The 21691-nt window shown below is 41.8% G+C and overlaps 1 protein-coding gene across 1 annotated transcript; it reads right to left on the bottom strand.

Moving 5' to 3' along the window:
* Window positions 1–1173: 1173 nt before the first annotated feature.
* LOC311119390 (LIX1-like protein) lies at window positions 1174–20678 on the bottom strand. The gene is made up of 6 exons (XM_084157737.1): window positions 20234–20678; window positions 17484–17647; window positions 14676–14816; window positions 14385–14480; window positions 10933–11010; window positions 1174–6068 (listed from the first exon to the last, which is right to left on the bottom strand). Exons 1-6 carry the CDS (start codon window positions 20553–20555, stop codon window positions 5814–5816), a joined length of 1056 nt encoding a protein of 351 aa, XP_084013863.1. The 5' UTR covers window positions 20556–20678; the 3' UTR covers window positions 1174–5813.
* Window positions 20679–21691: the final 1013 nt, after the last annotated feature.

The raw sequence follows: 21691 nt of genomic DNA on the forward strand, positions 1-21691 counted from the left end.
TTCATGATTATCTGTAATCATGGTAGCATCCACATTAATATAGATGTGTTCAGAAACATATTCTATTCTTATTTACAAAAACATTGACTCCAAAATGACCCAATACATTATTTACCATTCATTTCTATTGGGAACAACATAATCCAAAACACAACCAAAACAAACTGAAAATGCATCCAACAAGTTTGTAGTCACAAGCTTGATGTAGTCATTGCGTGCTAGGAATATGGGACTAATTACAAAACTTTGGACTACTTTAATACAGTGAATTTGTCCTAATTCTTATGACACCTTCAAATGGGGGGGGGGGGGGGGGGGGGACTAGATACATAAAGTGCTTTCATTTCTAAATGGTAAAATAGATAAGTATGAAAATATCCTCAAATTAAAGGTGACATTCTGTACTGTCGCCTCATATGAAACATTTGATCTCACATCTAAAATGCTGTATATATAGAGCCAAATTAAAAGTATAAGCTTCACTGTCAAAATAAATACGTAGGGGAGTGTATACTGTATGCTATAAGACAGAAATTAATGGTAGCTTATGTTTTTTTTGCTCTGTACACTTTTTAAGAGGTAATGGACATTTGTTTCCGTCGTCATCCTGAAACAGTTTGCCAGCAGAGGCGACAGTGGTACATGTTGCCAGGAAGGAGAGCAGCCCTCAGACCTGTAGTCTTTCCCTGAGCCTCGACCCACCGCACTGCCAGAGCTGCATCTCCTACGAGACTCGGCTGCAGTGCCTGGTCTGTGGACACTTCTACTGTGACCAGTGCAGGGGCCGCATCGTTAACCAGGCTTTCAAGGACATCGAGGGCCTCTCGAGCTACCCCTGTCCTATGTGCAACTCTATCCGTCAGCTAGGAGGCACAGTGCCTGAACCACGGACCTGCAGTAACAGCCCTCCCAGTGTCTGTGGGCTGCAACGACCCCTCCTCCCCCACATCCACACTTCTCTGTGCTAATGCAGGTCATCAGGGAAGAGGAGGACTCTAGGCCTAGAAGTAGGACAGGAGAAAGGCACTTCGGGAGTCTGTTTTAGTGGAATAACAGACTTAATCAGAGATTCTGATTCTTTAGCAGAATTGACTTTTTCATGAGAAAGTGTGCTCCAGCAAACGACATTTTCATTCTTTCTTTCATAATGGAAGACATTGGAAGCAGTGAGAGTTGTTTTTGGCTGCTTTATTGCATTTTATGTATATAAATCGAAATACAAAGCTACACTGAATAAAAAAGTAACAATTTAAAACTATACATAAGGACTGTATAAAACAAACAAAGTTTATATAGATCAAATTTTGTAAAAATGGATTTATGAATCATGCACATCTTGATAAGCGAGAAGGCAGGGTAATAACAAAAAGATCGCAACCCGTGTTAAAAGGAATTACACCCAAACATTAGTTCCACGTTATATTAAGTGTCACTTAATAGCTCGGTTGGTAGAGCATGGTGCTTGCAACGCCAGGGTTGTGGGTTCGATTCCCACAGGGGACAAGTATGAAAATGTATGCACTCACTACTGAAAATCGCTCTGGATAAGAGTGTCTGCTAAATGACAAAAAAAGTAAAATATGTAGGTACACATTTCAACAATCTGTTTACAAATTACATTTGTAAAAGTGTTGGACTTGCAACAAACTGAAATTGATCGGGTTAAAACAGGTAGCAGTACTCTTACGACAATGTACCTGCCAATGTAATTATTACCATGTAAGATTGGTAGTTATACTTTATATAAAAGTGGGAACCAAACATTAAAAAACGTAATTCCTGAAGTACAAAGCAAACGTTTTTTTTTTTTTTGTTACAATGTATGTGATTAATGGTAGCCAGACAACTGCCGTAAAAACCATGGGTAACTCACCATACATTTATTTAAAAGAAAAATACAAAAGATATATATGATACGCACAAATAAGCATGATAGGAGAATACACCAACCAGGTTTTTGGCTAAAACGTCCTGGTACTTTTCAAGTTAACCTTGGCTTGGTAGGAAAAATAAAAACACTAACTGATACTGTCAATGAAAGAAGAAGCACTGTAAATGCTATCCAAGACTATAATTATGTCCATCTTAGGCATTCCATCACATGGATATCTCGTCAACTTATTTTGTGCTGCTGTTACTATTGTGATATGATCACTTTCAGGAAAGTTAGGGCAAGTTAACTGAACCTTTTTTTCTGCTTCTAACCCCCCCCCCCCAAAAAAAAAAGAAAAAAGAAAATTGCATCAAGAGACAGGTAGTAAGTAGCATACAATGTTAAACCCAAAAAGACATTGGGAGTATGATACAACATTAGAGTGGTGTTTGGTGAATTTTATTCACATACATTTTTTACTGTAGCTGTCAGTGTGATGTGGCCATTGTGATATGACATAGGCATTTACTGGTATTCAGTGTGTACATGAGTGGATTCTCTGTGTGTTCTTATTCCTGAATAACTGAATACATTTGTTTTCTAATTGGCCTATTTCAAGCTAATTTCAGAGTAGCAGATCGCATTACTACATCACATTTCATACCGGTATGGTAAAGCCTCTGTGAAATTCCCCCAAACAACATACATTTAATAGAATTCTAGAAGGATCCACTGATATTTCATAATGTCTAAAAGGGCTGATTCTCCGGACCCAGATTAAGCCTTATCCTGGACTAAAAACCCTTTCCATGGTGCACTTATGATGGAGATTCTCCATTGATCATGTTTTTTAGTCCTTTTTATTTATCTATGGAAGCGTATAGCTGCCAAAACACTTCCATAATTTTTTTAAACCTTGAGAGTAACTTGTTGTTAGGGGGAAAGTGCAATCCATATATTCCTACAAACACTTAGGTTTGTGCACTGTGTATGCTATGTTTTTGTTTTGCACACAATACTCACATTTTACACAGTTGTTTACACCAATGCGCTGGTCAATCCGGATATCAGTATCGTCTAAATTACTTTAAGTGTTAGCCAAATAATAGAGTTTAAAATAGCTTACTGACGGTAAATGATCCTGACTTAGAATGATAACGCTGAATGATGAGTCATTAAGCTGCATTAAGGCAATGAAAAAACACTGTTGGATAACTGACATTCTTGTGAATGATCCATTCTAACAAGCAAAGCAAGGCAAATCAGTTTGAGTCGGTGGAGCTGTTCTTTCTTCGCAAATAAGGCTGGCTATCACTTAAGATAGACTCTACAGATGTAGGATCTTAATTTTACATTTTCACAGCAAAACAATCCTGCAACAACAGGTTTTAAACATTTAGTCCATAATATTGCTTGATTGGTGATTTGGCTTTATCTGGCCAAAAGTAGGCTACATGAAAAGTGAAATACTATTAATATAACCATGTTTTCAATTAATTTATGTAAATCACAAAGCTCATCTGCATTTCCTGTGGGGCAGGAAAATTCTCAGCAACAAAAGAGTGATCAAATTAAGATCCAACATCTGCATATAAGATCTGTAATGTAAGAGCTATATATACAGTACCAGTCAAAAGTTGTCACACCTACTCATTCAAGGGTTTTTCTTTATTTTTACTATTTTCTACATTGTAGAATAATAGTGAAGACATCACTATTAATAATAATGAAATAACATATGGAATCATGAAGTAACCAAAAAAAACTGTTAAGCAAATCAAAATATATTTTATATTTGAGATTCTTCAAAGTAGCCACCCTTTGCCTTGATGACAGCTTTGCACACGCTTGGCATTCTCTCAACCAGCTTCACCTGGAATAATTTTCCAACAGTCTTGAAGGAGTTCCCACATATGCTGAGCACTTGTTGGCTGCTTTTCCTTCACTCTGCGGTCCAACTCATCCCAAACAATCTCAATTGGGTTGAGGTCGGGGGATTGTGGAGGCCAGGTCATCTGATGCAGCACTCCATCACTCTCCTTCTTGGTCAAATAGCCCTTACACAGCCTGGAGGTGTGTTGTGTCATTGTCCTGTTGAAAAACAAATGATAGTCCCACTAAGCCCAAACCAGATGGGATGGCGTATTGCTGCAGAATGCTGTAGTAGCCATGCTGGTTAAGAGTGCCTTGAATTCTAAATAAATCACTGACAGTGTCCCAGCAAATCACCCCCACACCTCCTCCTCCATGCTTCACGGTGGGAACCACAAATGTGGAGATCATCCATTCACCTACTCTGCGTCTCACAAAGACACGGCGGTTGGAACCAAAAATCTCAAATTTGGACCGTCTAATGTCCATTGCTCGTGTTTCTTGGCCCAAGCAAGTCTCTTCTTCTTATTGGTGCCCTTTAGTAGTGGTTTTCTTTGCAGCAATTCGACCATGAAGGCCTGATTCACGCAGTCTCCTCTGAACAGTTGATGTTGAGATGTGTCTGTTACTTGAACTCCGTGAAGCATTTATTTGGGCTGCAATCTGAGGTGCAGTTAACTCTAATGAACTTATCCTCTGCAGCAGAGGTAACTCTGGGTCTTCCTTTCCTGTGGCGGTCCTCATGAGAGCCAGTTTCATCATAGCACTTGATGGTTTTTGTGACTGCACTTGAAACTTTCAAAGTTCTTGAAATTTTCCGGATTGACTGACTTAAAGTAATGATGGACTGTCATTTCTCTTTGCTTATTTGAGCTGTACTTGCCATAATATGGACTTAGTCTTTTACCAAATAGGGCTATCTTCTGTATACCACCCCTACCTTGTCACAACACAACTGATTGGCTCAAACGCATTAAGAAGGAAAGAAATTCCACAAATTATCTTTTAACAAGGCACACCTGTTAATTGAAATGCATTCCAGGTGACTACCTAGTGAAGCTGGTTGAGAGAATGCCAAGAGTGTGCAAAGCTGTCATCAAGGCAAAGGGTGGCTACTTTGAAGAATCTCAAATATAAAATATACTTCCTTTGTTTAACACTACATGATTCCATATGTGTTATTTCATAGTTTTGATGTCTTCACTATTATTCTACAATGTAGAAAATACTAAAAATAAAGAAAAACCCTTGAATGAGTAGGTGTGTCCAAACTTTTGACTGGAACTGTATGTGCTTAAACTATGTCATGTTCAAATAACTTTCAAAAGTCCTTCATGCAGAAAATCTAGCGCGATAGATCATGTTTAAGCAACAGACATTGGTCTATTTTGGTGTGTAAGATCTTTCTGTGACAATATCCTTGAGATTATGTCCTGTACAATCATTATCAAAGGCAGGTCCTGGGCTTTAATTCCACAAATGTGGTAGAGTTGTCTACAAGCATAGAAAAGGAATGAGAGGAATGGTAACAGTTCATTATTCCATGTGATTAACACAAACCCAATAATATGGCAGCACAAAATGACCTCAATTACTTAAACTTTTGTGTAAGAGAATTCTTCAATCCTGGTCCTGAAGACCTATAGCATCTGCAAGATTTTGTTCTAAACCAGCGCTAACATATCTGATTCAACTAATCAACTTATTGTCAAGACTTTCATTAGCTTAATCAGGTGTATTAGCACTGGGCTAGAAAAATATCTAAGAACACTAACTGTTTTATCATTCAAAGCTCCTAGATGGCTGCCTTGATAGCCTCTATCCAATCAATGGTATTGGCCCCTGTGACTCATTCCATCTCTATGGCCAGATTCCAAACTGACAACCAACTTCCTTCCATCTGCCCTTGACTCCGAACGGACTGAATAGGTAAAAGCCATATGGTGGAAGCTATGCAGAGTTACTATAATGTTTCCACACCTATGCAGACTTTTGAGAATCACGAGGGGGAAGTCAATGTGGGAAGATAGAAGTGAATCAAGTTATGGGGATGTAATCCAGCGTATACCTAGCAGGTTGAAGGCAGGGTGGCATTGTTGGCTGCACCCAGTTGGCCAACAGCCAGCATCAGGATGTCCTTCTTTTCCTTGTGGAAGCGCAGCTCTCGGCCAGCCAGCCTGGCTTCCTCAAGTTCTCGATCTGTTGCCGCCACCTCCTGGGCGATGGTGCCAGCCACGCCTTGCTCCCGGTTCACCCAATCAGCAGCCATTTGGGTACGCATGTCATCATCCAGCGCCCGATGGGAGTAGTGAGCCAGCACTTCCTGTTAGGGGAAAGCAAATACCAAAATTTGTCAGGCCGAAATGGACCTTATTCACGCCACGGCCATGATCATTAGAAATACAGGCTAGCTGGGTAGGAAGCGGAAGTGCTCCATTAAATCATTATATTTTTCAATAGTACTGGTTTCCTAGCAGTGCAGGTTTGATTGAGTTCCAGATTATGTTGAATGATCCTGAAATGCCTGGATTTGAAACGACATGGAACCACAACTTTTGTGCACAATAAGCAAGCTGCATGGCCAGCAATAGCGTCACTTCACATGAGGAATGTGAGACGTCTGGGAGAGCTAATTACTCCAGTGGCTCAGCCCCTCTCCTTAACCATTGAGATGAAAGGCATAACGCCAGACCAAAGAGAATACCTAATCAGTCAAGGGACACACAGGGCGAGAGCACTCTGTAACCGTAGAAAAACAGAATACAACTGAGTCTTATCTATCCAAATCGTGGAGTTGCTGGCTGCTCTTCCTCCTCTTCGACTTCAGATCTGAATGGAGTAGATTGGCAAAAGCCAGGGTTGAGGCACAAATGTGATTATTGAGGTGAATTAATATTTATTTCATAAATTGGAAGTTGCCTGAATTGACCCCCATACTGCAACAACTATGTCAGAAAGCTGCCATTTTTATATTAGCAAACATGAAGGGTGAGGGATTTCATCTTAAAAGTTGTGTGCATAGAGCCTGAATATTTTTATGTTTGAGATCAGATGAAGTCAAAGAAAAATGCTTTAAACTCTAGTTTAAAAAAAGTACAAACTTTTATCAAACTAATCAAGGCTCATATTGATGCCTTAAATGTAGTTTCTGTATGTAAGATGCATGAGATAATGAGGACTGCACACAAACATTGAGGTCACCCGACTCTGCCTGGAACGGAATCCCTCCATAGGTATGAGGGATTTAATGGAAACTGTCAGACAAATTATTGTTTTTTGCTCTCCAATAAATCTTTAGTTTGATCAGTTATTCTGTTGCTGAAACTGAACAGAGGAGTTTAAGTTATGATTGAGTTATATTTTCCTTCCTTTACACCAGGTGAGTGTCACCACAATGACAGTTTACTTACCTCCTCCCTACAGGCTGACTCGTCAATGTTGGTTATCAGGCCTACAACCGTTATGTCATCAGCAAACTTGATGATGGAGTTGGTGTCGTACAAAGCCATGCAGTTGTGGGTGAACAGGGAGTACAGCAGAGGACGGATGATACACTCCTGGGTGGCCCCTGTATTAAGAGTCAGTGTGGACGAGGTGTTGCCAATCTTCACAGCCTGTGGCCTGCCCGTCAGGAAGTCCAGGATCCAGTTGCAGAGGGTAGTGTCAAGCTTGGAGGGAACAATAGTGTTGAATGCTGAACTGTAGTCAATTAACAGCATTCTCACATACAGTAGGTGTTCCTCTTGTACAGATGTGTTACGGCCATGTGAATTGTGATGGAAATGGCATCTTCCGTGGATCTGTTGGAGCGGTAGGTAAATTGGAGTGGGTCCAGTGTGCCTGGCATGCTGGCCTTGATGTGGGCCATGACCAGACTCTTGATGCACTTCATGATGGTTAATGGCGCCGGAGGGGATGGCTGCCGTTTTATGGACTCTTAACCAACCGTGCTATTTTGTGTGTTTTTTCCGCATTGTTTATAACTTATTTTGTACATGATGTTGCTGCTACCTTCTCTTATGACCGAAAAGAGCTTCTGGACATCAGAACAGCGATTACTCACCTTGAACTGGACAAATAATTGTTCTTTATTGAGTCGGACGAGAGGGATTTGCTCCAGACACCCGACAGGGCCCTCATCTCCGTCACTCGCAGTAGAAAGAAAAGGAGATATTGCGGAAGGAGATCGGGGTGCCTGGTAAGGAGCCGGCGACGAGTGGCTAATCTGCCTTTGCCATCGATACTATTAGCCAACTTACAATTGCTTGATAATAAAGTGGACGAACTACAGGCATGTATATCCTACCAACGGGACATTAAAAACTGTAACATCTTGTGTTTCACAGAGTCGTTTCTGAACAAAGACATGAATAACATACAGCTGGCGGGTTATACACTGTATCGGCAGGATAGAACAGCAGCCTCTGGTAAGACAAGGGGTGGCGGTCTATGTATATTTGTAAACAACAGCTGGTGCACGATATCTAAGGAAGTCTTGAGGTTTTGCTCACCAGAGTTAGAGTATCTCATGATACTATCTACCAAGAGAGTTTTCATCTATATTCCTCGTAGCTGTCTATTTACCACCACAAACCGATGCTGGCACTAAGACCGCACTTAATGAACTGTATACGGCCATAAGCAAACAAGAAAACGCTCATCCAGAGGCGGCGCTTCTAGTGACCGGGGACTTTAATACAGGGAAACTTAAATCCGTTTTACCTCATTTCTACCAGCATGTTAAATGTGCAACCAGAGGGAAAAAACTCTAGACCACCTTTACTCCACACACAGAGACACGTACAAAGCTCTCCCTCGCCCTCCATTTGGCAAATCTGACCATAATTCTACCCTCCTGATTCCTGCTTACAAGCAAAAACTAAAGCAGGAAGCACCAGTGACTCGGGCAATAAAAAAATTGTCAGATGAAGCAGATGCTAAGCTACAGGACTGTTTTGCTAGCACAGACTGGAATATGTTCCGGGATTCTTCCGATGGCATTGAGGAGTACACCACATCAGTCAATGGCTTCATCAATAAGTGCATTGATGACGTCGTCCCCACAGTGACTGTACGTACATACCCCAACCAGAAGCCATGGATTACAAGCAACATTCGCACTGGGCTAAAGGGTAGAGATGCCGCTTTCAAGGAGTGGGACTCTAACCCGGAAGCTTATAAGAAATCCCGCTAAGCCCTCCGACGAACCATCAAACAGGCAAAGCGTCAATACAGGACTAAGATCGAATCGTACTACACCGGCTCCGACGCTCGTCGGATGTGGCAGGGCTTGCAAACTATTACAGACTACAAAGGGAAGCACAGCCGCGAGCTGCCCAGTGACACAAGCCTACCAGACGAGCTAAATTACTTCTATGCTCGCTTCGAGGCAAGTAACACTGAAACATGCATGAGAGCATCAGCTGTTCCGGACGACTGTGTGATCACGCTCTCCGTAGCCGATGTGAGCAAGACCTTTAAACAGGTCAACATTCACATGGCCGCAGGGCCAGAAGGATTACCAGGACGTGTACTCCGAGCATGCGCTGACAAATGACAAGTGTCTTCACTGACATTTTCAACCTCTCCCTGTCTTAATCTGTAATACCAACGTTTCAAGCAGACCACCATAGTCCCTGTGCCCAAGAACACTAAGGTAACCTGCCTAACGACGAGACAGCCTATAGGGAGGAGGTCAGAGACCTGGCCGTGTAGTGCCAGGACAACAACCTCTCCCTCAACGTGATCAAGACAAAGGAGATGATTGTGGACTACAGGAAAAAGAAGAGGACCGAGCACGCCCCCATTCTCATCGACAGGGCTGTAGTGGAGCAGGTTGAGAGCTTCAAGTTCCTTGGTGTCCAAATCACCAACAAACTAACATTGTCCAAGCACACCAAGACAGTTGTGAAGAGGGCACGACAAAACCTATTCCCCCTAAGGAGACTGAAAAGATTTGGCATGGGTCCTCAGATCCTCAAAAGGTTCTATAGCTGCACCATCGAGAGCATCCTGACTGGTTGCATCACTGCCTGGTATGGCAACTGCTCGGCCTCCAACCGCAAGGCACTACAGAGGGTAGTACGTACGGCCCAGTACATCTCTGGGGCCAAGCTTCCTGCCATCCAGGACCTCTATACCAGGCAGTGTCAGAGGAATGGCCTAAAAATTGTCAAAGACTCCAGCCACACTAGTCATAGACTGTTCTCTCTACTACCGCACGGCAAGTGGTACCAGACCGCCAAGTCTAGGTCCAAGAGGCTTCTAAACAGCTTCTACCCCCAAGCCATAAGACTCCTGAACATCTAATCAAATGGCTACCCTGACTATTTGCATTGGCTACCCAGACTATTTGTTTGTGGCCCACCTGTTACCTTGCACTATTCTTGCCATTCTCCTTCGACCTCTCATCAACAAGCTGTTTTCGCCCACAGGACTGCCGCTGACTGGATGTTTTTGCTTCTCACACTATTCTCGGGAAAACCCTAGACACTGTCGTGCATGAAAAGCCCAGGAGGCCGGACGTTTCAGAGGAACTGGAACCGATGTGCCTGGCACCGATGATCATACCACGCTCAAAGTCGCTTAGATCACTTGTTTTGCCCATTCTAACATTCTATCGAACAGCAATTGAATGCCTCGATGCCTGTCTGCCTGCTTTATATAGCAAGCCACGGCCAAGTGACTCACTGTCTGTAGGAGCGAACCATTCTCGTGAACAGGGTGGTGTACCTAATAAACTGGCCACTAAGTGTATATTTACACACTATGAGGTTGGAATAATACTGTGAAATTGTGACAATGATGATAATGCCCTTTTAGTGTAAGAGCTGTTTGAAAAGACCGCATGACATTTCTGCCTGTTTTTGTGGGATGGAGTTTTGGCCTTCCATGGTAACATCACCAAGCGGTAAACTAGTTAGTAGACAAATAAGAAAGAGTTCCAAACCTCTCTGCCAATAACAGATAATTTTCAGTATTCCCCTCCACACTCAGACAGTCCAAGCTAAATTCTTGATTGAGAAATCGCCCTTTGCTAAGAAGCTATTTTGGTTTATTTTTTACCATTTTAATTGAAAACAATCACAGTAGGGTACTTAATTGTTACCCAGAAATAATTTGATACTGAGATAAAAACGGCTGCATTGGACCTTTAAATCAGTACTCTTATCCAAATGAGATCTTACTTGACGGGAGCATTGTCTCTCTCTCATGGCCTTCAGGCTTCCATTCCAGTGCAGAAGCTGAAAGACTGTCATCAATTCCTGAAAGAAAAACACAGTTCAGCATTGACAAGAAGCATTTTTGTGTGTGCCTGCACTGATGGAGAGCACAGTCTGGCAGAAAGCACAATTTCAAGTTTGATTGTCATCGCAAGAAAGCGAGTTATTAATGTCAAAGTCGCAAGATTTAAGGATTTTTTTAGGGGAAGCTAAGAAGGAGAAAGGTCTACAGCTAGCATTCATTTGTTTGCATTGTGTAGAACCCTAAATCATGAGCTGTAGTTTGGCAAAGACCAATCCATGCATTAGATCAGTGGATATGGATGACAAACAATGAAAGACTGGAGGCCAGCAATACAGTCCAAATTTGTTTGCCAGACCCACATGCTCTCATAGGCAATTCCTAGAACTCGTAAAACTGACTATCCTACCGATCCTTGACTTCGGCGATGTCATTTACAAAATAGCCTCCAACACTCTACTCAGCAAATTGGATGTAGTCTATCACAGTGTCATCCGTTTTGTCTCCAAAGCCCCATACACTACCCACCACTGTGACCTGTACGCTCTTGTTGGCTGGTCCTCACTACATGTTCGTCGTCAAACCCACTGGCTCCAGGCCATCTATAAATCACTGCTAGGCAATTTCCCGCCTTATCTTAGCTCATTGGTCACCATAGCAGCACCCACCCGTAGACTGCGCTCCAGCAGGTATATCTCACTGGTCATTCCCAAAGCCAACACCTCCTTTGGCCGCCATTCCTTCCAGTTCTCTGCTGCCAATGACTGGAACGAACTGCAAAAATCTCTGAAGCTGGAGACTCTTATCTCCCTCACTAACTTTAAGCATCAGTTGTCAGAGCACCTTACCGATCACTGCACCTGTACACAGCCCATCTGAAATTAGCCCAGCCAACTACCTCATCCCTATATTGTTATTTATTTTGCTCTTTTGCACCCCAGTATCTCTATTTGCACATAATCTCTTGCACATCTAGCATTCCAGTGTTAATACTAATTGTAATTAATTTGCACTATAGCCTATTTATTGCCTTACCTCCATAACTTGCTACATTTGCACACACTGTATATATATTTTCTGTTGTATTTTTGACTTTATGTTTTTTTTTACCCCATATGTAACTCTGTGTTTTTGGTTTTATCGCACTGCTTTGCTTTATCTTGGCCAGGTCGCAGTTGTAAATGAGAACTTGTTCTCAACTGGCTTACCTGGTTAAATAAAGGTTAAATAAAAAAAATAAAAAAAAAATTAAAACCCAGAGAATACAGTGCATTCGGAAAGTATTCAGACCCCTTTACTTTTCCCACATTTTGTTACGTTACAGCCTTATTCTAAAATGGATTAAATCAATATTTTCCCTCATTAATCTACACACAGTGCCCCATAAAGACAAAGCGAAAACAGGTTTTTAGAAAAGTTAGCACATTTATTAAAAATAAAAAACAGAAATACCTTACTTAAGTATTCAGACCCTTTGCTATGAGACTCGAAATTGAGCTCAGGTTTATGCTGTTTCCATTGATCATCCTTGAGATGTTTCTACAACTTGATTGGAGTCCACCTGTGGTAAATTCAATTGATTGGAAATGATTTGGAAAGGCACACACCTGTCTATATAAGGTCCCACAGTTGAATGTGCATGTCTGAGCAAAAACCAAGCCATGGGGTCAAAGGAATTGTCTGTAGAGCTCCAAGACAGGATTGTGTCAAGGCACAGATCTGGGGAAGGGTACCAAAACATTTCTGCAGCATTGAAGGTCCCCAAGAACACAGTGGCCTCCATCATTCTTAAATGGAAGAAGTTTGGAACCACAGAGACTCTTCCTAGAGCTGGCCGCCTGGCCAAATTGAGCAATCGGGGAGAAGGGCCTTGGTCAGGGAGGTGACCAAGGACACGATGGTCACTCTGAAGGAGCTCCAGAGTTCCTCTGTGGAGATGAGAGAATCTTCCAGAAGGACAACCATCTCTGCAGCACTCCACTAATCAGGCCTTTATGGTAGTGGCCAGACGGAAGCACATGACAGCCCGCTTGGAGTTTGCCAAAAGGCACCTAAAGGACTCTCAGACCATGAGAAACAAGATTCTCTGGTCTGATGAAACCAAGACTGAGCTCTTTGGCCTGAATGCCAAGCGTCACGTCTGGGGGAAACCTGGCACCATCCCTACGGTGAAGCATGGTGGTGGCAGCATCATGCTGTGGGGATGTTTTTCAGTGGCAGGAACTGGGAGACTAGTCAGGATCGAGTGAAAGATGAAAACCTGCTCCAGTGCACTCAGGACCTCAGACTGAGGCAAAGGTTCACCTTCCAACAGGACAACAACCCTAAGCACACAGCCAAGACAAGGCAGGAGTGGCTTCAGCACAAGTCTCTGAATGTCCTTGAGTGGCCCAGCCAGAGCCCGGACTTGAACCCGATCAAACATCTCTTGAGAGACCTGAAAATAGCTGTGCAGTGACGCTCCCCATCCAACCTGACAGAGCTTGAGAGGATCTGCAGAGAAGAATGGGAGAAACTCCTCAAATACAGGTGTGCCAAGCTTGTAGCGTCATACCCAAGAAGACTCGAGGCTGTAATCGCTGCCAAAGGTGCTTCAACAAAGTACTGAGTAAAGAGTCTGAATACTTATGTAAACGTTATATTTCAGCTTTTTATTTTTAATACAGTTGCAAAAATGTCTAAAAACCTGTTTTTGCTTTGTCATTATGGGGTATTGTGTGTAGATTGATGAGGAAAAATAACAATTTCATCCATTTTAGAATAAGGCTGTAATGTAACAAAATGTGGAAAAAGTCAAGGGGTCTGAATACTTTCCGAATGCACTGTACATGGTTACTGCTACTATTCTCTTCTTCACGCATGATGGTCCTCACATTCATGTAGTGGGTCTAATACTCTAGTCCTTGAAATCTACAGTTGATTCCTGATAAGTGCACTTTGGAGTCCAAACTCTGTTTAAGTGAGCTGCAGTTCTCAAGTCCCAGTTCAATTGATGTACATTATTTTATTTGCTCCCAATACTGGCATGCTCTGCTTTAGTTCATGCGGTCATGAGTCTTATACCGTTGCATTTATCAGGTTCGGCTGTATTCTTTTTTTCATTCAACCTGGGAAACCAGATTGGTATGTCATGAAGCAGAGGTGATTAAGCCAGCCAACTTTGATAAACACTCAGAAATAACTCCCGGTTTTCTTTATGAACTGGAAATACAAAGCTAAAGGAGAATATAGTTATCTGTCTGCTTTGTGTAATTACCCATAGTTAGTGGCAGTAACAGTCCTAAACTAGCCTCATATACAGTCCAACCTATTCATTTTCTTAAGTATCATTGCAGTTACATCCACTGTATCATTACAAGTAATCCAACTTTGTGTTCCTCCATCCTCTATTTACCTGAAACTCCAGCATTGACTTTCCTTTGTTGGACTCCAGCATGAAGCGAAACGCCCCGATTCCTGTGCTGGGGTTGTCTGCCTCTTCTCTGTTTCCCTGTAAAAGACAAGTAGAGTCCAATCATCCAGTCTTTTTCTCCTTAAGAGCCCAATCAGATTAAAATCTTACCCTCATAAGGACGTGACCTTTTAATTAATAAGAGCTACAGTAAAGATTATATTAAAGACCAGTGTTCACTGCTTCTGTTAATATCAGTCATTTTATCTGAAAAACACATTCAAAGGCACTCACATTAAAGGAGGCCAGCGCCTCACATACACTCTTCTCAATGAAGTCATCTGTGATGCGGCGGGAAGGATGCTCGTTGAAAACCGAGTTCATCAGAGCGATTTTGGCAGCACTACGTCTTGCCTCAGCCTTGGTTGGACAAAACTGCCGAAAGTAAAGCATATTTAGTACTTTTCTGAATGGTCCCCAAACAATATATGTAGCCTATGGCACAAATTATAACGTTATGACCCTGTGAGACATGGATACATGCAGTATCATATTTGTAAGATGGTTAAGTCAAATTATTGTATGGATCTTCTGGAAATCATACAGAAGTGCATTTTAATAGTGACATGTTTTTTTCTAAGTAATATCGTTGCTTCCACTTCATTGCTATTACCTCAAAGAAAGAAAGAAAGAAAGAAAGAAAGAAAGAAAGAAAGAAAGAAAGAAAGAAAGAAAGAAAGAAAGAAAGAAAGAAAGAAAGAAAGAAAGAAAGAAAGAAAGAAAGAAAGAAAGAAAGAAAGAAAGAAAGAAAGAAAGAAAGAAAGAAAGAAAGAAAGAAAGAAAGAAAGAAAGAAAGAAAGAAAGAAAGAGTTAGGAAGGATAGAGGAAAAGGAGGCTCTGTACAAATGGGATGAGGGGGAGAATGTGGGTAGGGGTTTCACGGCTCCTTCTAAGCTCAATGTTTGGCTCTAATAACAACCAGATGAGCCACCCACCAGATGAGTTTCCAACCACAGTATGCATTGCAGCCAGCCAATTCGAGGAGAGGAAGAAATGGCAAAACATGTCATCCTCCCATGGAATATTCTGCTAGGCACAATGCTCAAGTTGGCTAATATTTACAGTATGATTTAGAATTTAAAATAACATTTGAAAAAAAAGAGAATGTACATTAAAGCAGTCTTTACTATTTCAATAATACTGGTGGATGATTTAGCAAAGATAGGAATATGGCTTGTACTGTATGCAATTATGTATACAAGTTCATAGATGAGATAATTAACTTGTCAACAGTCAAATGTGGTTTCCTATATCCTGAATTCAGTTAAACTTGAATTTCATTAGATTTTTTTCATGCTAAGCCTGAATACAAGTAGGGTTCTACACCAGGGATCATCAACAAGACTCAGACCACCCGCGGGCCGCCAGTTGGAGAACACTGTCCTACACCTTGCTAACATGTTTTTGATGGACCCAACAGCCTAGAGTTATTGACGTGGCGGTGTGTTTTACAGATCCAGGGATTATTATTTGAGATTGGCCAATGGTTAGCTATTGAATATAATATTGGTTTGTAATCCTGATGGGAGACAGCAAACTGCTTTAATCTGGGATTCCCAGTATACATACTATACTATTCACCAAGAGCAGCCTGAAGTTAGAGACTTATCGCTCTCCATTTCTTTATTCTTCAGCTAACAGTACTTTTGTTTTGTATACTGCAATTCAGCTATTAGCTGTGAATGTGTACAAGCCCAACCAATAATAATAAAACCTTGATATATACAATACCAGTCAAAGGTTTGGACACACCTACTCATTCAAGCGTTTTTCTTTATTTTTACTATTTTCTACATTTCTATTGGTACTGTATACACACACACACTTCAACTGTTCTGCTCAAGTTGTAAACTATGTAAAACATGCAACGATGCCTTTTAACTTGATTAGTTGCTTAGGGCAGATTTATCAAGACGTTTGTTTAACACATTCTTGAAGTATTCAGATAAACAAGGGAAGAGTGTGAGCAGTAAGTCCCAGAAACATCCGGGTCATGTTCATAAGGCACCAAACGGAAGAAAATGGACTGAAACTTGGAGGGACTACCTGGACTTCTCTAATAAGAAACGCTAATTTTCATGATTCAGAGGAATCACATATACATACAGAAAATGTATGCACTCACTGTACAGTAAGTCTCTTTGGATAAAAGTGTCTGCTAAGTGTCATATGCTTCCAGCAGAATATGGGTGCACAGTTAGAAGTTTGCAAACAAAGACACTACATAAACATTGTTTTGCACAACATTTTGCTACAGTGTGCCCCAATAAACATGACCCAGGCCTAATTTTTCTCTTGCTCTCACTTGACATTTCTCAAGGCAGTCGAGAAGAGGCTCCCAGTGATTGACATTTGAGCCGAAAATCCGGGGCAATGTACTAAAGGAGATCAGGTCAGATTGGCAGAATTGATTTGGGTGAGAGCGTTTGTGCATGAGTAGAGTTGTATGGTCGGATAAATCATTAATGTTATGGCCATATAGGGAAGTTAGGCTAATTCATGAAGCTACACCAACATTTACATTTTAGTCATTTAGCAGACGCTCTTATCCAGAGCGACTTACAGTTAGTGAATACATCTTTTTTTTTATACTGGCCCCCCGTGGGAATGGAACCCACAACCCTGGCGTTGCAAACACCATGCTCTATCAACTGAGCTACATCCCTGCCGGCCATTCCCTCCCCTACCCTGGACGACGCTGGGCCAATTGTGCGCCGCCCATGAGTCTCCCGGTCGCGGCCGGCTGCGACAGAGCCTGGATTCGAACCAGGATCTCTAGTGGCACAGTTAGCACTGCGATGCAGTGCCTTAGACCACTGCGCCACTCAGGAGATAACCAACACCAACACAATGTCAAACCATTATACTGTACTGTACTGTACATTATATTATACTGTACTGTAGTGGTATTAATAAATACAACTTTCAAGCACTTTCTCTAACTCAGAGATACTATACAGGGAGCCTTCCACCTGAGGCACGAACCAACGTTTTAGTGCCAACAACTATATTGAGAACGCCTACGGCCACAGGTTAGCTCACCTGGAAACTTCCAAAGCAGCTTCCCCCTGGAAGACTGACGTAGCAAACATAGGGTGGGTTGTTTGATGGGACCATCTCGTACACCACCAGCGCCCCATTCCTGAGGTCTGCCCCTCTTGACTGCTTCATCTGCCAGAATTCTTGCAAAGCTTCCACCACGTTCACTGGAGGAGACATAAAATGACACAGTTTAACGTTCACTGGAGGAGACATATAATGACACAGCTTAACGTTCACTGGAGGAGACATAAAATGACACAGCTTAACGTTCACTGGAGGAGACATAAAATGACACAGCTGAACGTTCACTGGAGGAGACATAAAATGACACAGCTTAACGTTCACTGGAGGAGACATAAAATGACACAGTTTAACGTTCCTATGCATGGTGTCTTAAAGGCTGACTAAGCGATATGACTTACACTACCATTCAAAAGTTTGGGGTCACTTAGAAATGTCCTTGTTTTCCATGAAAACATACATGAAATGAGTTTGAATAGGACATAGAGCAAAATGCATAGGAAATGTAGTTAATGACAAGGTTAGAAATAATGATTTTTAATAGAAATAATAATTGTGTCCTTCAAACTTTGCTTTCGTCAAAGAATCCTCCATTTGCAGCAATTATAGCCTTGCAGACCTTTGGCATTCTAGTTGTCCATTTGTTGAGGTAATCTGAAGAGATTTCACCCCATGCTTCCTGAAGCACCTCCCACAAATTGGATTGGCTTGATGGGCACTTCTTACGTACCATACGGTCAAGCTGCTCCCACAACAGCACAACAGGGTTGAGATCCAGTGACTGTGCTGGCCACTCCATTATAGACAGAATACCAGCTGACTGCTTCTTCCCTAAATAGTTAATGCATAGTTTGGAGCTGTGCTTTGGGTCATTGTTCTGAAGTAGGAGGAAATTGGCTCCAATCAAGCACCATCCACAGGGTATGGCATGGCGTTGCAAAATGGAGTGATAGCCTTCCTTCTTCAGGATCCCTTTTACCCTGTACAAATCTCCCACTTGACCACCACCATAGCACCCCCAGACCATCACATTGCCTCCACCATGCTTGACAGATGGCATCCAGCACTCCTCCAGCATCTTTTCATTTGGTCTGCGTCTCACAAATGTTATTCTTTGTGATCCGAACACTTCAAACTTCGATTTGTCTGTCCATAACACATTTTCCAATCTTCCTCTGTCCAGTCTCTGTGTTCTTTTGCCCATCTTAATATTTTCTTTTTATTGGCCAGTCTGAGATATGGCTTTGTATTTGCAACTCTGCCTAGAAAGTCAGCATCCCGGAGTCGCCTCTTCACTGTTGACGTTGAGACTGGTGTTTTGGGGGTACTATTTAATGAAGCTGCCAGTTGAGGACCTGTGAGGCGTCGGTTTCTCAAACTAGACACTCTAATGTATTTGTCCTCTTGCTCAGTTGTGCACCGGGGCCTCCCACTCCTCTTTCTATTCTGGTTAGAGCCAGTTTGCGCTGTTCTGTGAAGGGAGTAGTACACAGCTATGTACGAGATCTTCAGTTTCTTGGCAATTTCTCTCATGGAATAGCCTTCATTTCTCAGAACAAGAACAGACTGCCAAGTTTCAGAAGAAAGTTATTTGTTTGTGGACATTTTGAGCCTGTAATCGAACCCACAATTGCTGATGCTCCAGATATTCAACTAGTCTCAAGAAGGCCAGTTTTATTGCTTCTTTAATCAGCACAACAGTTTTCAGCTGTGCTAACATAATTGCAAAAGGGTTTTCTAATGATCAATTAGCCTTTTAAAATGATGAACTTGGATTAGCAAACACAACGTGCCATTGGAACACAGGACTGATGGTTGCTGATAATGGGCCTCTGTACGCCTATGTAGCTATTCCATTAAAAATCAGCCGTTTCCAGCTACAATAGCCATTTACAACATTAACAATGTCTACACTGTATTTCTGATCAATTTGATGTTATATTAATGGACAAAAAAATTGCCTTTCTTTCGAAAACAAGGACATTTCTAAGTGACTCCAAACTTTTGAACGGTAGTGTATTTTGATTTGTTTAACACTTTTTTGGTTACTACATGTTATTTCATAGTTTTGATGTCTTCACTATTATTCTACAATGTAAAAAATAGTAAAAATAAAGAAAAACCCTTGAATGAGTAGGTATGTCCAAACTTTTGACTGGTAGTGTATATGGATATAGCCAAAAACATCCTGTTTATTTTATAAGTAAACAACAAGGAACAACCCACTGACACACACTGAACTGAATGAAGCTGTCCGAATTGTGTTGACTTTCAACACCGTTCTAAAAGTCCACATAGACTCAAAATGAATAAAGAGTATGTAACATCAGAATAATTCTGTTAATGAAAATTGAACAGGTCTACCCACATTTAATTGATAGGGTTTTTTGGATGATAGTATGACATGTAGGCTAAGTCTAAAGCATTGTGGGTGACTTGAAGTGTCAAATTTCGAATGGAGTGCCCAAGTGCTATGTAAATTGAGCACACAACTGTATCCTGTAGTCATTAGGCTAGATATGACAAAAATATAGGCTATAATAAACTCAGTATGTTAATGTAGCCTACTGTTATAAACTGGATGGTCAGTTTTGGTGACACAATCTGCATGTTGCAGGCTATTTTAATCCCATTTGTTATCTTAATCACAGTTACCGTGGGTTACATTTGAACCACTACCAGGGAAAATCGGAGGACCTAAATTCTGCGCCGAATTTTTTCCAGGTTACCTCTGCCATAGCCCTGCGTATGCTTCGCAAAGCTCCGAACAACAGCCTCCACCGCCTCCTTCAAGACTGCCGGGTTCCCTGGATTACATAGACCGAATCCAGCCATCCCTGTTCCGAGCCCTGCACTCCCAATAGTGCCGTGAAGACTGTGGAGTTGAAGCGGCGGGGGCGGCCCGGAAGGAGCGAATAGAGAGGCCGGGGGAGGCAGTAGAGGTGCGGTTGGCACTGTAACCCCGGGCCGGAGAGAGGACCGTAGGGTCCCAGTCGATCCAGCTCCAAATCCTATCCCTGGTTGAAGTCGCTGAGGGCGGATAGATTCCATTGTAGAAGCGTAAACGTCAACAGTATGGGGTAATAGAGAAAATTCGTGATGAAAATACTTCTTTCCTCGCTGATATTGTAAAGGAAGATGAAAACAACGAAACTAAAAAGATAGTGATCAATAAAAAACGCTGTTTTGCTCACGGAGAAAAATGTATCCTGCCAATCCCGTTAGTCTTTGTGAGGATTAGGCTGCTTGGCTGTCAATCTTGGAGTAGGGGCGGAGAAATCAGAGACGTGTAAATGGGGAGCTGTGAATGGGCCATTTTCTTGAACCAAAACTGTAACGGAATTATGTTGACCTGCATAACAATACATGCTCTACAAGAGATTAGGCTAATGTGATTTAAATTGTTATACTTTAGAAAAATAGTAGCTACAAAAATAATTATTCAAAACTTTTTAAAAGTTATTTGGTAAATGACCGTGACAGCACAGTGGTAGATACCTTTAAGTTATACTACTCTAACCATAAAAGCAACACACACTATCCATCCATCCATCCCCCAACCACCCACCCACACACCCACTCATCCATCCATAAATCAATCTTCCTAACTAGTCATCTTCACTATATCTAGTCTAGATCACCTGGACATCTAAATATAACACAGACCCTAGACCAGGGATCATCAACTAGATCCAGCTGTGGGACTATTTTTTCTTGAGCGGATGGTTGGGGGCAATGTTCCCTCTAATTTGTTTGGGCACTGAGCAGATTTCAGGTCTACTGAGCGCAAACTTGAACTTTGTAAAAATTCTGTGCAACTTCCAGAACGTGTTTACTGTGAACACTGAGGCTGTACCCGCTTTAAGTTACAGTTTTAACAGTGGCCAAGTAGGCTACTGTGGCTATTTGATCATAATGTAGGCCTACCAGAGTGGCCTACCATCAAAACAATGGAGAAAATGCATCCCATAACATTTTAACATGGAAATAGCTGTTCTAGCATTCAGCCTACAGTAGCAGCCAATGTGTGGTGTTCAATGTAGGCCTACATTCCATGAGACTTTTGAAAATAAAACATGCAGGGCTTGACATTAACCTGATTATCCACTTGTCCTTCAGACAAGGAGGTGACTGAAAATGTTGTTGTGTTTGATGCAAGAAACCACTTTACAAAATAAAATCCATTA

Source organism: Coregonus lavaretus (genome assembly GCF_964263955.1).
Source record: "Coregonus lavaretus genome assembly, chromosome: 3".
Lineage (NCBI taxonomy): Eukaryota > Metazoa > Chordata > Actinopteri > Salmoniformes > Salmonidae > Coregonus > Coregonus lavaretus.

Excerpts from the sequence above, each read along its gene's own strand:
- LOC311119390 (XM_084157737.1), bottom strand. The coding sequence starts at position 20,555 with ATGGAATCTATCCGCCCTCAGCGACTTCAACCAGGGATAGGATTTGGA. Across the intron at positions 14,817-17,483 it reads GCTGCTTTGGAAGTTTCCAG|TTTTGTCCAACCAAGGCTGA; the intron begins GTGAGCTAACCT and ends TACTTTCGGCAG. Across the intron at positions 6,069-10,932 it reads AGAGACAATGCTCCCGTCAA|GAAGTGCTGGCTCACTACTC; the intron begins GTAAGATCTCAT and ends TTCCCCTAACAG.